Raw genomic sequence first — 15,835 nt, forward strand, 5'->3', positions numbered from 1 at the left:
CATCTAGGTTTTTTTTTGCACCTGTGGGCTGCTGTACGAGGGTGTACCCAAAAGAAACCGGAATTTGCCAGAATATGTCAAAAAAGATGAGTTTTATTAACTTTGAGTTACAAATACCTTAGTCACCTTCAAAGTATTGTCCAGTTGACACAATGCACTTATCCAAACGGCATTCCCATTGCTTAAAACATTTTTGGAAGTTCTCAACAGGGATATTGTTCAAGGCCTGGAGCACATGTGCCTGAACTTCAGCCTCATCGGCAAAGCGTTTGCCTTTGAACTCGTTCGTCATGCAGGGGAATAAAAAAAATCACAAGGTGCAAGGTCTGGTGAATACTGAGGGTGAGGAACAACGGGCATTTGGTCTTTGTCAAAAAACTTTTGGACACGCACAGCAGTGTGGGCTGGGGCATTGTAGTGGTGGAGCAACCAGTCACTATGCTTCCACAATTGTGGACGTTTTCGCCACACATTTTCACACAATTGCCTCAACACACCCATGTCAAAATCCTGATTAACAGTTTGACCTTGAGGAACAGATCCCTTGTGAACAATCGCTTGCATTTTGCACTTTTTCAATGTTTTCGTCATTTCTTGCTGTGGCAGGTCATCCAGATCGCTGTTGGTCTTCCACTGACATTTCCCCCTTTTTGAAACGTGCAAACCACTCTTACACTTGCGTTTTACCTAGGGTGTCATCTTTAATTGCTTCTTTAAACATTCCTTACAGTCTCAGCTGCAGTTTTCCCTAATAGGAAAGGACATTTCACACACACACACACTCTGTTCCTTCTCATCCGCCATAGCAAAATTTACAGCAAACATTTGTCAACAGCACAGCACAGCTCCACGCCTACACAGGGCAATGGTGCTTAGCACACTGGCACATCATAGTGTCTCCTCACTACATGTAGTGGCGGAAGTCGGAAGTACGCTGGGCTTTCCCGCCAGATACCCCCTCGTATAATTAATATATATGACATCTCAAAACGTATACCTAGATTCTAAACAAGTCCACTTCTTTGGTAGTTCTCATATCTGCCAATAAAGCTTTGTCACTGTTGAGGTTGTACAGTGTAGGATAGCAGGGTGTTATCAGTCAAGAAAAGGCCAAGAAGTCAACAAGAAAGTCAAGAAAATGTCAAGAAATTATGCTTGTGGTCAAGAATTTTCGCTATTTTTTACAGTATAGTGAATTTAAATCGTTACACGTATATACCTGTACTGGGATTTGATAAAATTGAATATTTGTAAATCTAAGATTGTATTGGTCCTCTGTGGCAAAAAAACAAACTAAGGCACTGTACTTTGGACTCTAACTGCGGGATGGCATGGGTTCAGTGTCTGGGTTATCGGCCTGTGCATAGGAGTGGCAACCTACCATCGTGAGGAAATTGAGGAGCTACGAGTGAGTAGCGTAACCTAGTCTCGGAAATCTTCTATAACGGCTGAGGGTTTGACATGCTGACCCCACATCACTCCATTACAGGTTGAAGATCTCCACACCTCTAGGTAGGATTGTGGGAGCGAGACTGGCAGTCGGGAGATACGCCAAGGCCCTTCGAGGGCTGTTGCACCATGGGTTATTATTATTATTATTAAAATTGTATTGTATTGTAGTCAAGATTTGTTCACTGTTAAGAATTACATTCTTGTTGCGTGAAGTTTGTAAAAATATTAAATATAGTAAGGTGGCCATTTCCCATGCAGGATAAAGTCTGAAGCATACATTTTGCAGTCTAATTCTCTAAAGTACAGCTTCAGTTTTCATCTTAACCAGCCCTGTGGTAGGGGTATTTCATTGAATAAAAATAATACCTATTTTCTTAATTTCCAACTATACCTAAGCAGGGGGCATTTAAATAAATGTTCAGAAAAAGGGAAGAAAAAGTCAAGAATTTTGGTGGACACCCTGGATAGTCTTATGGTCTCCAAGACCACCTGGCATTACTCCTTTGGATTTTTTCCTTTGGTTATAGGCCAAGGATGTTGTGCGTTATGTAGTTTTGCTGGATATGGACATATTGCATGAAGGTATCAGGCAATTCCAGGTGGTGCTTACACATCCCATAATGTGTGGTGTGGTACTTCGGTATTTCACGTGTTTCCATATTGAAGTGAATGTCTTTAAGTAAAAGAGCATACCTCTGTCCGTCACAAAGTTACGTCAGGGTAATCATTTTTGTTTTAAGTGTGAATCATTTTCTAATGCATGGTCACCTTGTAATCAAGTGGTCCTGGTTTGATACCTGGTGGAGGCATAGTCTTCATATCCCACTTTAAACTGTCAGTGCAGTTTCGATAAGCCTTTCGGCCTCCCCGATCAAGGGGTCCCAGGTTCGATACCTGGTGGAGGTACATAGTGGTTCGGATCCCATTTTAAACTGGAAGTCCAGTCTCAATTAGCCTATCTGTGCATAAAGTGGACTGAAAACACGAAATCAATCAATCAACCGATAAGTCTTTGTGTGCATAAAGTGGATTTAAAATGCAATTTTTTAATGCCTGTCCAAGTAAAAACATTAACCTTCTAACATGTGCCACTTAACCTGTCTGGTGAATTCCGTCTGTTCTTATTACAGGAATGTGAAAATGCGTTAACATCCAGTGCAGCTAGCCAGTGCCTGAATCAGATAGGGACATTTTTGGGGCCAAATATCCTAAGATCTAGAGTGGAACAACACAATCCCAGGTGAGCTTTTCAATTTCCTTTTAGTGTAGTCAAATGAGACAAGTTTTCTCTAAATAAAGGAACTAATTCATAAGCTGAAATTTGGTACATAGCTTAGTACCCTTCGATCACCTTGGCGCTAAGTCTGCCATATTGAAAAGTAGCCTTCAGCATATTTCAAAATCAGTTTTGTTTTCTAAAGCAGGGGTAGAAAATTACAGGGTGCCAAGTTGCAATGGCGCCTGAAAATTTTCTCCTGGCGACTGAATTCTTTAATCCAATTTTTTAATATTTCGAGTTCAATTACGGAAATTTCCATTACCTTTTTTTTGTAAATGAGTACAGTATGGGTTTTTGAATATTTGTGTGGTTTTTGTATCATGTGTATCTTTTTATACATTTTTACACTGTTGCTAGCTGAATTTTAAAATCTGCGGCATCATGATAAAGGTGGCCATATATTAGAATGTATTGTATTGTATTCATGCTGATACCAGTTGAGCCATCTTAAGGAAAGCCACTCCCGTGAAACATTTAATTGCTTTTAACCCAATCTTATACTAATTAATAAATATTTGAAGATCATTTTTCGTACCTTATTTTGGGTACATTCATGGCTTTCTTAGCTTGTATTAAAAAAAAATAGCTGGCTCCTGAATTATTTTTAGTTTTGTCTACACCTGTTCTAAAGCATAACCCATTTTCATTAATTGGTTGCACATATTAATTAATTAAAGCTTTCGTGGAATATTTTAAATTCATATTTTGGCTGAGGCTGTAGAATATCAGTGTAGGTACTTGAAATGCCATATTCATTCATCCATATAATATTGTAAGTGGTGGTGTGGTATGTAAAGATCACATGCAAAGTTTGTAAGTATTGTGGTATTACTAGTGAGCTCTGGGTGGAACCTTTCCACTATATTGTATTCGTAGCAGTAACTTGCCATATATGTTTCCCAATAGCAAATGCTCAGTTTTTAGTCATATTATTTTCGAAACAGCTCCGGCTGTCTGTGCAAGTCTAGCTAGTGAGCCTACCAACAGCGAGGAGCATGAGTAAGAGGGTAAGCGATTGGCGCTGGGTTGGAAAGACTTCAGTACCTCGCTTGTTGATTGGCTGCCTCGGGAGTTGTGACTCTCTCCCAAGCTGCAAATGAACAATAGTCAGGGATGTTATGGAAATAATCTTACTCTACCATGGTTTGATTCCTCGCACAAGAATATTTCATCACTTTGGATCCCATTTTCAACTGTAGGTACAGTCCCCATAACCTATCTCTGCATAAGCTAAAGTTCCATATTTACATTGCACCGTGCCATGAAGGCACATATAAGAGGGTTTGCAATGTCAGATATTTTTGGAGGTGATGTAATCCTTTACTACCCCCAGGCACCCTTTTTTCATTTGAGGCTGGGTGAACCCCAGAGCTGTTTTTAATGCAGGGACAAGGTTGGAAAAATTACAATCATTCTTCCCAGGAATTGAACCTGGGTCTCCTGTGTGGCAGTCAGACACCCTCCCGATTAGACTGCCATGGCTTCTACATTTGCATAAAGTGAGCTTAAAATTTACACAAAAATCAACAAAATGTATTAATTGAATTTGGGAGGGAGGTTTCAAATAATTGCTAAAATGCAGTGTGCGGACTGGGATCACAGCTTTCAAATTGCCAGATAATGTGTGATGTGAAACTGGCTATCATAACTAACGTGCTTGTTGAAACACTTTCTAAATTTCAAATTTCATTTAATTTTAGCTATTTGCATCATTTAGATGCAAATGTCTTCATCGCTCCATTTTGAGATGCTTATGCATTTTCCATCAACTTGAGGATATTGTGTTTGTCTGTGATAATGTGTGAAGGAAGGCTTACCTGAAGAGTTGGTGGAAACACATGAACACTGTGCCGTTGAATGTATGTTTAAGAAGAAAAAAAACCTCCCTGCCGAAGTATATTCATCACAGTCTGTATACATTTTTTTTTCTTATCGGCGTATCCTTTACAATTCTTGTATTTTGGAATGTACGTGGAAAATTATTTGTTGTGCCAGACTTATCAATTTGAGTTTCTTATGTGTCTTGTTATATATCAAGAACTACATGTTAGTATTTATGTGAAAGTTCCATTTTTTAAAAATATTCATGATATTGAAAATTGTTTAATGTGTGCACATTTCAATTACTTCTGCTGTTTTTTCTAATATCCTAAGGGAACTTTCTATAAATAATGCACATTGCTCTAATGAAAGTGTAATGTATACTTACTTGTGGAAATGTGGCTGTCGCGTTCCAACAATTTTGAAGCTTCATCCTTTTTTTTAAGTATGAATGACATATGGATTTTGAATTGTAATTTTAGTGTATTAAGCATTTTAGCAGATAATTTTGTAATATGACTACAATAGTGGTTTATACTTCTGCATACCCAGTAAGGGCACATTGCAGAGTGGTTCGGATCCCACTTTAAACTGTATGTCCAGTCCCGATTACCCTATTGGTGCATAAAATTGACTTAAAAACCCACTGAGAGAATGTGTGTGTGTGTGTGTGTATTTTGTTGCCATTTTTCGACATAATATTTCCATACAGCTTGTAAAAAAGAAACAAAGAAAAATAATGATGGGAGGATTCTTGTTGGGAAACCTGCTGGTACTATGCTTCTTGTGCCACTTTTGGCTAATTTGCAAAGATGAGGATGAGAGCTGATATGATGAAATTGATTGGATTGGATTGATTTGGTGTTTTAAGTCCACTTTATGCACAGTAAGGCTAATCGGGACTAGACCTACAGTTTAAACTGGGATCTGAACCACTTGTACCTCCACCAGGTATCAAACCTGGGACCCCTTGATTACAAGGCGACGACGCTACCACTGCACCATCGAGGAGGCTCTGTGATGAAATTGATGAATGGACACTCACAAACATCCATGGCCAGGCCAGGATTCGAACCCGGGGCCCCTGGCATTGTAGCACGATGTGCTAACAACTCTGCCACGGGGGCCGGCGGATAATGTTGAAATGGACGTAAAGGAAATTGGTAAGGGATAAAGATTGGATTGATCTTGCCCACGATAGGGACAGTTGGAAGGATTGTGTTGCTGCAACCATAAACCTTTGTTTAAGAGGGCTAGACACTTAGTTTACTTTGACGTTGTTAATATTTAAGGGATTTTATGATGCAAAAAAGTTTCGAACCTTGGTGGCTAACTCTCCCATATTTCCCGGGAACTCCCATATTAAAGCTTTTTTTTTTTTTTTTTAATTCTCCCAGCTCCCGTATTGACATTTTATTTCTCCTGTATATTTTCTTGACAATCAAGATTGCAAAATTTTAATTCATTCCAATTATAACAGGAGTTCGGCTAGGCATCCAAACTTCAAATTGACTGCAAGATTTTGCATGTTTAGCCTTCAGCGGGCGGAAGTGATGTCATATTTTGCATTTGTTGGTCGATGCTTGTTTCTGCAGCATCAGTGGACAAATAGGTTAGGACTAAGAAACATACAAATGTTTATTATCTTTCATGACCTGTATATTAAATGTAAACTACTGCTGTTGTTTAATATTATTCATTCCATTAATACGTGTTGGAGTTATATCACACCACTAAAATGTACAAGATTTGTTGTGGCTAAATCTCCATAAATTCATGAACGAAAGTTGGTCATTCTACTCGTAGCTCAATCTCGTAAAGATTTAATTGCATTAGTAATTAATACAGTCATAACAGTATTTAAACATGGAAAGAGTGTGTTGAACAATGTTGCCAAGTGCCTAATAGAAAACAATTTTGAATTAGTTTGGTTTTGTTTCTACTACAAATCAGTACCATGCTCATAGTATTGAGTTATAAGCAGAAAAAGTTTTGTCCTTTTCCTGTAATATGAGGAACTGTATTTGACTTGTAAACTACAAGTAAGCTAAGTCACAGTTGTCATGCTGACGCACCTTGTAATCAAGAGGTCCTGAGTTCGATTCCCGGTGGAGACACAGTGGTTCAGATCCCACTTTAAACTGTAGGTCTAGTCCCGATTAGCCTTACTGTGCATAAAGTGGATTTAAAACACCAACTCGGTCAAGTTGTCATGCTGCAAAAGGAGTCACTCAGAAAGGTGTGAATGTCACAAAGATTTCACATCAATGTGAAACATATTGCTTGTCGCAGGAGGATTTCACCATACAACTGCAGACTTGCGAGGCTTATGCTGCTATGGTGTGAAATCTCCCTAAAGCTTCACATATTCCCAGACGCTGCCGCAGTAGAGGTCATGTACTAAGCATCTGGTGATAAGGATGGGTAATCAAGTGCCACACACATCAAACGAAAAAATTCCTGCCCACTTAACTCCTACAGCTACAAACCACAAGTAAGAACATTACATTTCAAATGCAGTTTTTATATGTGGTTATGCAAGCAAGGAAAAATTATTTAAATGAGCACCAATGGTGTAAATTTTACTGTGTATTTAATAATTCTCATGGTTGTGTGTTAGTAGTTGTTGTTAATGAATGTGAATTTATATATTTTTCCATTTTATACTGAAGCAAGTCATGTCATCTGATCACAAGTAAGATTAAATTTTATCAGTGGTGCTGTAGTTTATAAAAACATGTGCTTATATTTTTTTTCTTTTGTCATTGCATAGTATGTGGTCATGTAATTGCAACGATTTACACTGATTACATAGTCTAGTCATGGATATTTCTTTCTAGTACGTTCATGTACTCAGGTACTTGTATTTACATAATTATGTTAACACATGTGGCTCCTGATCATTCCCCTTCCTGTTTTTAACATACAAGGTGAGTCAAAAGTTCCTTACACCCTCCATAAAAATGTAAAGTAGTTATGCTGAGTACATTTAACTTTTTAGTGGTGAAAGGTACATTGATAAAACTTTCACCACTGCACTTCTTGTGAAATTCTAGCCTGATTTGATATATCACCCCCGTCCCATTAAATTTTTTTGAGTTGGATGCAATGTGGCTGATCTTGGCTTGGCACACACAACCATGGTTCCCCGTGGGCCTAACCTGTTTCTATCATGTCCAATTATACTCAGTATAACTCCTTTATATTTTATAGAGGGTGTTACGGGACTTTTCACTCACCCTGCAGTTTCACTTTTTTGGGTATTTGTATATTTTGAAAATTGTGATAATTGATGTTTTGCATAATTTTCAGTGTTATACACATTGCTGATTGTCCTTTATCAAACATTCTATTGCTACATTTCACAAGTAACAGTAATCATTGTGTGTTTTTAATAATGTTCCTAGTATGAACATTCTCTATCCATGTAATTCAGTAATGTTAAAAAATATTGTTCTGTTCACGTGGAGAGAACATAATTACTGTTATACTTACAGTAGAACATCGTTTATTCGTATGTCAATTATCCACACACTCAAGTGTTTTCTCATGTCTTTTGTTTTCTTGTACATGTATACGCATGTAGTACTGTATGTATAAAATAAACCTGTACTGTAAGTGCTTTTCTTTGTTAAATAAACACACGTTTGATTATCCGCATAAACTTCGGTCCCAATTAATGAGGATAAACGACGTTCTACTGTATTTGTTAGCATTGTGGTTTGTCGATTGTATTTTTTGAGTGAAAATTCTTGGCCTTAAAAGGAAAGAACCACATATCAAGATTAATAGAATTCATTTTTGCTTAAGGTATCTCAGGATTCTGATTGTTTACATTTTTTTTCATGTGTTCACATAAAGTATGATGTAAGTATACAAACTGAAAGCTGTGAAGAGGTAGCAGGTACAACCTGTGGGTGGGAAAAATATTCATGTACTTTAGGCTTGCTTTCCACCTGCAGGTTGTACAGTAATACACAGTAAATTGTCCAGACTATTTTAATTAATTTTTCTCTTGCATCCTATGCATTTTTTCCGTGTGTTGGAGCGGAATGTAAGTAGCTTGTTTTGAGTAAAACAAATCGAATAACTGTGGTGAAGGACAATTTGCTTGGTAATACTTATGCATCCCACTGTAGTGTACAAGCCTTAATGGTTCTTTGTGCACTTATCTCCAGCTTGTTCATTCTCCTTTTGAAAGGGTAGTTCAGTATTATAATTTTACCAGATCTGTGCCGCTTGCTGAACTACTCCCTGTCCCATAATAATTGTCCGATATTCATTGGTGTATACAGAAGAAGAAAATGAAACATGGGAATGAGTCGTACAACTTTATTATTCAAGGATCAGTACAAATTGGCCTATCAAGTATCCAAAAGAACCTAAATAAAAAGTAATCAATACAAAGTGACCAAGAAGTTCGACAAAATAAAACATCAAGACGAAAGAGATTGTTGGTCCAGGAAGGTTGTCATCCCATCAACGAGCTAGATTTATTGCTGCAGTGCTGCTGTAGCCTCGTCGTAAATGTTTCAAGGACACTCCAAGCGAGATGGCAGGACGTTTCGGCGGTTCAAGTGTGCTTTTTGCATATGGGGAATCCTGCAGTTGTTCCCACCTTTGGAGGCGCATAATTTCAATGAGAGAGGACTGCAAAGTGAAAAAGATGTTGTTGAGCTTGTCGCATGTCAGATCAGAGAAAGATGTTTCAATGGCGGTGATCAACTCATCAATAGTTTGTGGAGCTGCCTGATGCTGGAGACTGAATTGCCCTGAAGTACCCCAGATCAAAAACATTCATGTCCGGACTGTTTGGCATACGAGATCCAAAGTGATTCCACTGGCTGCTGCAGCATCCATCCAGGCGCGGTCATTGGGAACCAAGACTACTAGAAGGAAAGGCTGGGGTCAGACACGCCTCTTTTCGCGACTGCTGCGGGTGTGACGTCATGGGCGGACAAAACCCAGCTGAGTGTTTACCCCATACGGAAAGAAACGTGGAAAGGCTGATCTGTTTTGTTCTTTTCGCTCCATTTTTCTTGTATTTCTCGATTGTTGGGTTCAGGGTGCGAAATCCTGGAGGGGACGAGGGGGATTTCCCCCCACCAACAATCTTGGTCACAAAAAAAAAACCACCAAAAATTTCCCGGGGGAAAGAGTTTTTGTTATAACAATGAAAAGATAAGCAATTACTTTAAATTTCAAATATACTTTACTAAGAATAATATTGAAAACACACACAAATTAGTGTAGTTGTGAGTGTTGAATGCTTTCTGTCTCAAGAGATCATTAACAAATCTACATCAATATGTATGAAAGTAACAAATTAATTTCTAATTAATAATCACAATAATTATTTTAATTGAGTAATTTATTTTTACTTTTAATAACATTACAAATAGGCACATCGTATAATTCACACATATGTTTGTGGGGAGGGGGGTTGTAGGTTACGAACTTTCTCCCCCTCACCAGTTTTCAATGATTTTGCACCCTGGTGGGTTGTGAGGTGTTGCAGTTCCCAATGCCTTCAGTGAGGTGTTGCGACGTGTCGTGATCTCTGATGAAAAAATAAAAACAGCGGGCGACAATATATAACTGAACACATCGCATCTAACGAGACTTGTTAGTGGATTGCAATACCAGTAGTCTCATTACACAACATCAGGCTACCATACACTTCAAAATACACAACTTGCTATTTATATACGAGTGATGCTTAAATGACAACGTAGTTCAACTTCCGTCCTCCATTGTTCTATTATTTATTCAGTCAAATTTTCATCACAATCCCCCCCCCCCCCAAAGTTAAGTGGACTCAACCAGCTTTCACATACCCGCCTGTAGGCACCCCTGTTCGACATTCCACTGATTATATATACGTATAAGTATATAAAGTGACCCTCGACTTTCTTCAGTTTTATGTCTCAAGTTTTCGTTCAGTGAAAAGTTTTTTAAAGTGTGTGTTACATAATACACACGGAACTTCCTCACATTCCTCCCTGTGTAGTTCAAAGATTCATAAGACTCAGAATTGTAATCTGAATAAGGAAATTTAATTAAGAAATAAATACCAATAGTCGAAGCAAAGTTACCAAATTTGAAGAAGTTAAGTGAAAACAGCTCCTCTCTCACTCCTAAAAGAGAGCAATAGACGAGATTGTTTTCTTTTACATATTCAACTTATCCATAATTTTGGCTTTCTGCCTTTCTTTATTTAACAAAATTATTTTACGCATTCAACATATATATTTTTCTTTCTGCCCTAACAAAATGCATTACTAGGTGTATTAACCGCAATTTTACATGAAACTAATGTTTCGCCGAGGAATGTGACGACTCAAACTACCGATAAAATGTGTGCGTAAATGGCTGTGTAATCCAACTGTAAGGACATACGTTATGTCGGATCCTAAGTAAGTCTGTGTATTCACTCCCAATTAGATTCTGGGCATAATTACGGCTCTTTTTTGTTCATAATTACTGCTTTGATTCGGCTGCGAAACCGGAGCGTAGAGCGATCTGTCCGCGCGTGACGTCACGCCTGACGTCAAGGACCACGTGATCAGGTATGGCCCCAGCCTTCTACTCTAGTAGTCTTGATTGGGAACGATATGCAGACGTGCATTGTTATGCTGAACGGACACCTGGATTCTCCCTGCACGCAGTCCACAAGGCCATTGTGCATCTATTGCTGGGATTAACTTGTTGATGAGCATGTCCCGGTAAACATCTTTGGTAACAGTTAATGGTTTGGTGACCATTGTACCAGCAGGACAATTTCTACTGTTCCTCTTGGCAGGTTCCTTGCTGACGAACGGCCAAATGCCTAACTTACCATTAACCCACTGCTTGCGACCAGGATCCCTACGAGGTCGGGCGACGGCAGCCAGAAACATGACGTTGGGAATAAAACATTTGCTTTTACATGTTCACTGCGGATCTGATTCGTTGGGCAGCAAGTACAATTTCTGACCGCCCTTCATCAGGTAGAATGATTTTTCATCCACATGAACTGTCTCCATCATCATGTTGAACTTCGGATTTCCGCTTTCAGGACAAGCGACTGTGGTAGGATCCAGCATCGACAAGGCAAATTTTAGACGTTCCGTCTTGTTGCTATCAGTCAATAATGGCTTCAGCGCATTCATATGCACTCTGACCTCTCCTGCCTTCACACGCCTGTGTAGGGTACTCGGAGCAATATTTAGCGCCACTGCCATTGAATGAATATTCTGCCGCTTTCGCAGTGGTAGGTGCTGTAGTTGTTGTAGGGTGAGATCCTTCTTTGGGCCGACTTTGCCTTTCATCCGAGATGCAACCGCAGCACAAATGGCCCCATTTTTCAACGATTGCCGCCCCTGTTGCCAAATGTGACGTACTGTTCTCGTACTTACATGAAATTTCTCAGCCGCACTTGTCATGGCACCTTTCTTCACTACGCCAGTCGTACTGTTTTCAAAGAGAAACTCTTACACTGCCTGTCGTTTACTGTCCGTGAGGTTCTTGCTACCCCTGTCGCTTCCTATCATGGGTTGTGCATGGCTGTTCTTCTCACACGTACTCACTGAAGGAGTGCTCTACTAATGATTTGCAGCGTGCCTTGTAGACCGGTTGCCATGCAGTGCCACACTGGTGTGTTGCAACCCAATGATCCTTTTTGGTAATCGTCTGGGCAGTATTTCTTGCTCGTTGCGATAAGGTCACGTCGTTCCTCTTCACAATCTTGAAGACTGATCCACTGTGCCTCTCCTCATCCGTGTGCTTTCCATCTGCCTCTTCGTCTAATTCCTCTACTACCATTTTGGCATGCCGGACCATAATTATGGGACAGAGGGAGTAATTTATTTTTAAAAGGGTAGTTGAGCAACCTGCCACCAGATGGTGCTGGGGTCTAAATTTTTCTTCCCCCCATTAAATATCAGTGCCACCTGCTGCTAGGTTGTTGAACAACTGTCTTTTTTTTTTTGAAATGGTAGTTCAGCAACCTGCCACTGGATTTGTTTTTCTCCTGCCACATCTCAGCACTACCTGGTGGCAGGTTCATGAACTCTTGGATGTTTGAAAGGATAGTGGAGCAACCTGCCACCAGGTGGTGCTGGTCTAATTCTCCATCAAACCTGTGCCACCTGGTGGGTTGCTGAACTATACCTGCTGCAAAATTAGTTTGGTATTAGACCTGAAGGAACATGCATCACGGTGTTGCCATATCATGCAGTATGGTACGCAGTGCAGCCATTGGATGCTGTGTCGAGGAAAACTCGTTTCAATAATACTGCAACTGAATTGCACACAAAGTTCAGTTTGTGGGGCATCGGACTTTCACATGGGAGGCCCGGGTTCGACTTGGCCCAAGTGAGTACTTGGGGGTAAAGGAGGTTGGTGAACCACCACCTCCAAGGTCAAGAATGTGTGGAGCCTTACCTCCACATCCCCATATGCCTCTATACTTTATTTTGCATCCATTAATTTTTTTTGTATGAGAATCCCAGAGATTTTACGACTGTCCATAAAGAAAAAAGGTGGCCCAATCTTGAAAAAGTCCCGAATCTTTCAATGAAACACAGTTTCCCAACAGTGGGATGATCTTTCCTCCTATAATAAGAGTAAATATGGCAACAAATAGTGTCTTGCTGAAAGGTATCTAAATTTGTCATGCGTTTACCGATATTCCTCTTCTTTCCTGGGGTTTCCAGTTTTGAAGCCTCTCATTGATTTATTTATTTCTACCACATTAAATTTTTATAGTGTTCTTACACATGCCAACAGCAGCAGTCCTGTTCAGAAATTTATTTACAGAATTTTTTTTTTTTTTTTTTTATCGCTCAAATTATTTGCACTCTGAACAAACCATCTCCCACGTTTTTGCCTTTGAGAAGAATTCATTTTTCTTTTAGTGCATGGCCTCTTTGGTACATTGTCAGCTCGAGTATTGCCTCCTGTGCTTGACATTCACACAAGCTCACGACACACTCAAGTAGAACACAGAAAATTATGTACAAAAAAAAAATAACACTAAAACAACTCTCTATATAGAACAAAGAATACTCTAAATTCAATAAACACTAAACAAACAGACCCGTGAAAATATCTCGGCAACGCAACAAACACATCCTATTCCAACAACATGAAAACTGGTCCCAGGAAGAATTGCCCAGTAAACGGCAACACAGAGATGAACATTCTCTGTTGCTAGGTAACCAGGGCTTGGGTGAAACACTGGGAAGATTTTGATTGGCTCACATGCCAGCAACCCACCCTCCCGCTGTGATGTAGACCCGGTTTCTCCACGTGGTTCACAAGTGTCAATACCAAACTAATTTTGCGGCAGGTATAATGTCTTTTTTGAAAGGGTAGTTGGAAAATCACCACCAGGTGGTGGTAATAGTGGTCACTAGTTTCTATGCAGATATTTTTGAAAGGATAGATCTGCAGCATATTCCAATTACTGTGAATCCTGGCAATCCATCACTAGGCCAGATGAGAGAGAAATCCAGCTCCTAACGTGACACTGTGTGCATTTTTTAGAATTGCAATTGTAAAAATAATGCATGTAAGCTGGTTGTTTTTTTTTCTGCTATCTGCAGATTTCAGAAATCAATTTTCACAAAGTGTTGGGAGCTGAATGTGTCTTGCACCGAAGCTGGCTGGAAAACTGACACCACATCAACCACGGAACCTTACTTATATATTTCAGCCTTCCATATCCCTGCATTATTTTGCTTCATTTCCTTTACAAAAAATACAAGTTTATTAATGTGCGTTACATAAAAGAACTTTCATTCTTTGTCATAAGCATGCATTCGATATACTTTTAACTCCAGGTTTACATCTGAAAGTGAAGAAAATTTTCTCTTCAGCATTCAAGTTATAACTTCCACCAGTTACTTTGCATGAATAAATGTAATTCCGTAATCACAAAGCAAACTACCTTGTATGTAAATAACCTGTGCCAAATTAGTTAAAAAAACAGAATTATCTGCTTTTAATCGAAAACCGAATGTAAGTTTCTTTTAAATACATATGAAGTCTGCCCCCTGTAAATTTGCTATACAGTCAATTATGTACTGAAATAAAGAAATATTTAAAATAATTTAGAAGTTTCATTTTAATTTACTGAAAGTGAAAAACATTTACCTCTGCATAAAGAAGAAAAAGTTTAAACTAACTGTTTTCAAATGTCGCAAGACTGACTGATAACATATTGGTTACGTGCGTGTTACTCACTATCTATAAACAAAAATACGTTAGAGTATTCAAATTGGTCTACTTACGCAAGTGAGTATGTATTCTTACGTGGACGACGTTTCGGAAGCTTTACTGCTTCCTTCCTCAGGTTGTCGTTTTCAGCTCGGAATATCAAGCCATGTCAGAGAAGTGTCATGTAAGGATACTGGGTGAAAGGTTCGGGTTAAAAACACTTCATAGTGCTTGACCTATACAGAATTAAAACCACTTTGCTAAAAACCCCTTAAAACTCACAATAAAACATGTAAAAACCACCGCTACGGTAAACTGGAGTGGCCGTGGTACTTCCCCTCCCATGAGGGTGAAGCGAGCGGGCAGATGGCGCCGCACAGCGGAGTGGTACTTCCCCTCCCACGAGAGATCCCTCCCCTCTCTTTTTCTTCCCCTCGTCACCAATCCAAGGAGAATTCCCGTTCCACCTTGGCTGCTTTCCTTACTTCCGATGTGACATGGAAGCCCATCGGGGCCCTTTTATTATTCAAATTGTCCCACTTTTTAAAAAAGCTAATCCATACGTCATCTAAGTTGCCCTCGTCCCGGTTCAGTTTATTTCTGTGTCCCGCGCATATCAATGCCGTTTCGTACACGTTCCTATCCAATTTACTATTACTTTTTTTGATAACCTCTCTTTTTATTATTCTATGCCCACTGTTTATTATATGCTCTGCAAGCCCCGTTTTCGGATCCCTTTCTTTGATGTTCTTATCATGTTCGCCCCATCTAATACGCATGCTCCGGCCGGTTTGTCCAATATATTCCATCCCGCAATTGCATTCAATCCTATACACCCCTTTTTGTTCATCAGGGTTATCTCGAATTTTTACCCCCCTCTTATACAAATATTGAAAAGCATTTCACGGATTATAAGAGGGGGGTAAAAATTCGAGATAACCCTGATGAACAAAAAGGGGTGTATAGGATTGAATGCAATTGCGGGATGGAATATATTGGACAAACCGGCCGGAGCATGCGTATTAGATGGGGCGAACATGATAAGAACATCAAAGAAAGGGATCCGAAAACGGGGCTTGCAGA

The 15,835-nt window shown here is 39.4% G+C and overlaps 1 protein-coding gene across 1 annotated transcript in view; it reads left to right on the top strand.

The window, feature by feature from the left end:
- Positions 1-5,138, top strand: part of LOC145981105 (uncharacterized) — a 41,528-nt gene extending 36,390 nt beyond the window's left edge. Inside the window, exons 11-12 of the mRNA XM_083114241.1 lie at positions 2,583-2,692; positions 4,432-5,138. Coding sequence (XP_082970367.1) covers positions 2,583-2,692; positions 4,432-4,477 — 156 coding nt within the window. The 3' untranslated portion in view covers positions 4,478-5,138. The remainder of the gene's footprint in view (positions 1-2,582; positions 2,693-4,431) is intronic.
- Positions 5,139-15,835: the final 10,697 nt, after the last annotated feature.

The sequence above is a fragment of the Lepisma saccharinum genome, chromosome 28 (genome assembly GCF_977018435.1).
Source record: "Lepisma saccharinum chromosome 28, izLepSacc3.1, whole genome shotgun sequence".
Lineage (NCBI taxonomy): Eukaryota > Metazoa > Arthropoda > Insecta > Zygentoma > Lepismatidae > Lepisma > Lepisma saccharinum.